Source organism: Corvus brachyrhynchos, unplaced genomic scaffold, assembly GCF_000691975.1.
Source record: "Corvus brachyrhynchos isolate BGI_N302 unplaced genomic scaffold, ASM69197v1 scaffold582, whole genome shotgun sequence".
In the NCBI taxonomy this organism is placed as follows: domain Eukaryota; kingdom Metazoa; phylum Chordata; class Aves; order Passeriformes; family Corvidae; genus Corvus; species Corvus brachyrhynchos.
Genome location: NW_008236447.1, coordinates 18199 through 22704, shown reverse-complemented (window position 1 = coordinate 22704; position 4506 = coordinate 18199). Strand labels below are relative to the sequence as shown.

At 43.7% G+C, this 4506-nt stretch overlaps 1 protein-coding gene across 1 annotated transcript in view; it reads left to right on the top strand.

Annotated features, from left to right (window-relative positions):
* Nucleotides 1-8: 8 nt before the first annotated feature.
* Nucleotides 9-4506, top strand: part of LOC103624437 (butyrophilin subfamily 1 member A1-like) — a 13179-nt gene continuing 8681 nt past the window's right edge. The window contains 2 exon segments of the mRNA XM_008643693.2: nt 9-136; nt 412-753. Of these exon segments, the coding sequence (XP_008641915.2) occupies nt 76-136; nt 412-753 (403 nt within the window). The 5' untranslated portion in view covers nt 9-75.

Sequence of the window (4506 nt, the reverse complement as noted above, 5' to 3'; positions counted from 1 at the left end):
CCCTTCTTTGCTCACTTCCCTTCTGTGCCTGTTCCAGGTCAGCTGCGGGATCATCCCACCCCGGGGACTGCAGGGATGGAGCAGAGGAGATGGCTCCTGTTGGCTCTGGCCCTGCTTCTGGCCATCCCTGTCTCAGGTAATGCTTCCAGGAGCTGTTCTGCTCCTTTCTGGGGGATTCCAGCCTGCAGATGATCAGAAGTGCAGGAGCTGAGGGCCATGGTCTCCTGAGCAGCCCTGATTTGAACTCCACAAGAGCCAGAGCTGCCCTGCCCCTCTGCTCTTGGGGAATCCAGCCCATTGCAGCAACTTTTTGTTTTTCCCCATTCTCTGTCCCAGACTTCTCTGTCCTTCGCACCAGTACATTTTCTGGTTGATGTCAGCCGGATGCTCACTCAAGTTTGGTTTCCACAGAACATTTCAAGGTCACCTCTCCTGAGAAAGTAGTTGGAATTGTTGGCCAGGATACAATCCTTCCTTGCACCATCTCTTCCACAAAGCCACTGGACAACCCCCAAGTGCACTGGATAAAAATCACAGATGGGCACACAGAGGACATCTACACATATGGGCAGTTTGGGGGTGAACCAATGCAGAAATACCGTGGGAGAACATCAGTGCCAGGAGATGGATTTGCCACTGGGAACGCGTCCCTGACACTGAAGAATGTCCAGCCAGCAGATGAAGGAATCTACAGTTGCATTGTGACATCCAGGGACTGGAGCACTGATACATCCACCAAGCTCAGCATTGCAGGTTGGAGACTTTCTGGGCTGGGTGGGGAAGGGGAGAAGCTCTTACAGAGGGAAAAGAGCTCTCTGAAAGGTCACTGTCCCCCAGCTGATGTCCTCTCATATGACCCAACACATCACCTCCCCACTCCTAGTGGCCTATGGGCTTTTTGATCCATCAAGCAGTTACTGTGGTTTGTTATGAGTGTCACAGCTGGCATTAGTTTTAGGTGTGAATTTCTCTTCTAAGGGTTAGGTATTGTTTGTTCTATATGTTTTATATGCCCTTAGGAAAAAAGACATTGTTCTCTTTTCTTCCTTTTATGATTATTAGTTGTAAGGTCTTGTTAGGATGTCTGAGTAATCCAGCTGTAAATAACCATGCTGCAATATTAAAAATATTGTTCTGTAAACATAAAAAAGATAAACCATGTAATAATTGCTATTTTAGAGTTCCTGTTTCTGTTGCAGCTTTAGCTACAGGAGATTTATTAGGTTACTATATGTCCAGTTAGGTTACTATATGTTCCAGTATGGAGCTGGCTTTATTTGCCTGTAGGGGTCCAGAAGTCTTCATCAGTACTTTCCACAGCCATGTAGGTAGTCAACAGTCCTTTCCACTGCTGCTTGAGTGGCTCCTTGTCTCATGTCTGGATATACACCCTGTTTTCTGTCTGGTGAGGATATACTTGAACATCCAAGGCTATTAGAGGAACTAGAACAACACAACTCATGCAATGATAAAGATGTTTTTTCTAGAGACTTGCTGCAGCAGTTCCATCTCTGGCCTCAAGTTGCAGACACAGAGCTATTCTCACCACTGCCACACAGGAGCAGTTGGTGAAGATTCAGTAAGAAACTTTTGGTTCGTTGAGAACATAAAACAACCTTGTACAAAGAGAAGAGCAGTTTAGAATGTGGGGAATATCCATCGGGAACCGATTGCATGTTGGTGGCCATTAGAATCGATAGCACCCAGGCCACTGGTCCTCAACTGTCCATCAGAGTCATAGGTACAATCCCAGTTTGGGGTAACTTGACCACAGCTGGTTGGCCCACCTTTAGGTTGCCCTGAAAAGCTTCAATTTTAATCATTTGGAGCTGTTTCAAAATACATAGGTCTCAAGAAAGTCTGTGAAATGGGACTACCCATGGGTCCATGTTGGTTATTTATCTGATATAACACAGACCTTTTATCCCATCCAGATTCATGCAGCCTAAGGTAGAGCTTTAGCAAACCATTGGCATGCTCCCCAGTCCCGTTGGATTTGAGATAATAAGGTATATGGAAAACCCATTTAATACCTTCCTTTTTGGCCCAATCCCACCGGTGCCCTTCCCATCCCTGCTCCTACTACTTCCACTCCTGTTTCAATACTAAGAGCAACTCCTCTGTACTTCCCTTCACCATCAATGTGTTTGGCTGAGGCATCAGTGAACCAGACATCTTCAACACCAGAGTCTGAAGTGAATGCAGGAATATAGATTTATATGGCTGTTTTAAAGCTGACATGTCTGGAGTCACAGCTATCTGTAGTTTTGTAGGTTTTGTTGGCCCTTCAGTGACATCCATTTGATCTGTGACCCCAGAGATATTTGCATACCATTTGTGCAGCATTGGTGTTTGTGCAATTCCCTTTGGCAGAGCACTGCCTTTCCTAATACTGGCCAACAGATTGAAAGGTCCTTGGATTTTCACAGGCTGACGCTGTCCCATGTTCAGCAAAACCCCATTCAGATAATATAGGATCACTGGTGTGAACAGGTCCAAGTGACTGGTATGTTTTAAGCTCTTCTGTCAGTGTCTGCAAAGCCTGTTTGTGACTGTCAAACCATTGCCAGTTTTGGCTTTTCCTCATTAATGCGTACAAGGGTCTTGCTACTATAGAGAATCCAGGAACGTGGTTTTTCCAGTAGCCCAAAATATCCAATATCTTTTGAAGTTCCTTTTTAGTAGTAGGGGTAGATCTGGCATGTAGTTTTGTAATGGTTTCATCTGGAATTACAGCCTGGCCTGCTACTCCTCAGGTTCCCAGGAATTTCACCTATGAGAGGAGCCTTGGCACTTTTATCCTCTCCTCATTTAATCTGTTCCTTATATCCTGTGTTGTTGTTCTTACTGCACTTTCCTCCTCACCTCCTATCAACACAGCATCAATATACTGATAGATTTGTACTCCTTCCTGAGTTTTTGTTTGTTGAAGGAGTTCAGCTAAAGCATTGTGTGCTATGATGGGTGAGTGCTTATACCCTTCGGGCAGGCGGCTGAGTGTATTGTGTTCCTTCCAAGGTGAATGGAAATTTGGGTTTATCTCCTTCCTGAATTGGGACATGTCTTTTATATCCCAAACTACCATCCATTCACGTGCAGCTGCCTGCAGCGTAGCAGTGGGGTTTGCAATATTTGGGATGGCTGCAGTGAATGGTCCTGTATTTGCGTTAAGCTTTCAATAATCAATTGTTAAAAGTCAGCTCCCATCTGCTTTTTTCATCAGACAGAAAGGAGAATTGTAAGCAGAATGCATCCTAAATATAATGCCTCTTCGCTCTAAATTTTTATTTGCTTTATTTATCTCTTGTTTGGCTGCTGGAGGTATAGGGTATTGTTTGATATTAATTACAGTAGAAGTAGTCAACACTGCAGCCATTTGTGAGACACTGATTTTCCTATCCTTCCCAGAAAGATACTGTGTGGGTTTTTTTACTGTGTGGGGTTTTTTTACAGTGAGGGACTTTTGTGCGTCTTAAGTACCAAACATCCTCTCTGGGTAACTGCCAGACTTTTCCATTGAGGATTCCTGCTTCTAAAATATTTTCTTCATGATCTGCAATTGCAAAGGTATGTGAAGTCATTCACTTTTCCCCAGGTAATCATAAACGCAGTTTGGCAGTGTAACAAATAACATTTTTTCCATTAAAACCAGTCAAACAACTTTTTTTATTAATTTTTAAAACTTATGTTTATTTTCAGCATTCTTGGGGGTGATTAAAGAGATTAGAGCTCCTGTGTCAATTCAAAACTTCAAAGACTTCCTGTTGTGTTGCAAAAGGATTGGAGGTGTGTTTATCCCGTGAGGGTTTGAGTTTGCAGTTTCCCCCCAGCCCCCCACCCTGGGCTGCCTTTGATTAACTCTGCTATGACATTGTTAGGTTGTTTTCCTAAGGCTGCTCTGGGTATCCCCAAAGCCAGGGCTGTTCTCCACAGCTCATTTTGCTGTTCTCAGGGGAAGCCAGTTGGATTAGGCTTTTCTCTCAGGTGGGTTTTGTTTAAAAGTCTTCACCCAACTTTCAGGACATTCATGCATTTCAGTATTTGGGCTCCTTTTGTGATTTTCCCAGCACATCTCTCTTGCATGGTTTACTGTCACGTTTCTATATGTCACAACCTTCCCAAAAGCGCCTCCAAGAAAGCCTCTCAGTGCAGCCAGCACACTTGCACACACACACCGGATAGCTAGCTAAAACAGTCCGACGATGAATGAGCAAGAAGAGTTTTCACATAAGGTTTTACAGGAGAGCTTTAATGCATCCACACTCATGCAAGGTTTCAGAGAAGTCCCGGGACAGAGCAATGGGGCGTCCAGGGTAAAGGAGTGTAGTGGTTTTGGTTCAAAATATTCATTACTTACTTATTTTCCTTCTGTGAGATAAGAATTAGGAGAAAAAGCAAAGCAGGCACAAACCTTAAACAGTTGCAGTACAATGAAAGAGTTTTATTACTAGCAGAATTAAAAGTAAAGAGAGAATAACAAAAAAAAAATTAAAGCAAATACCCCCC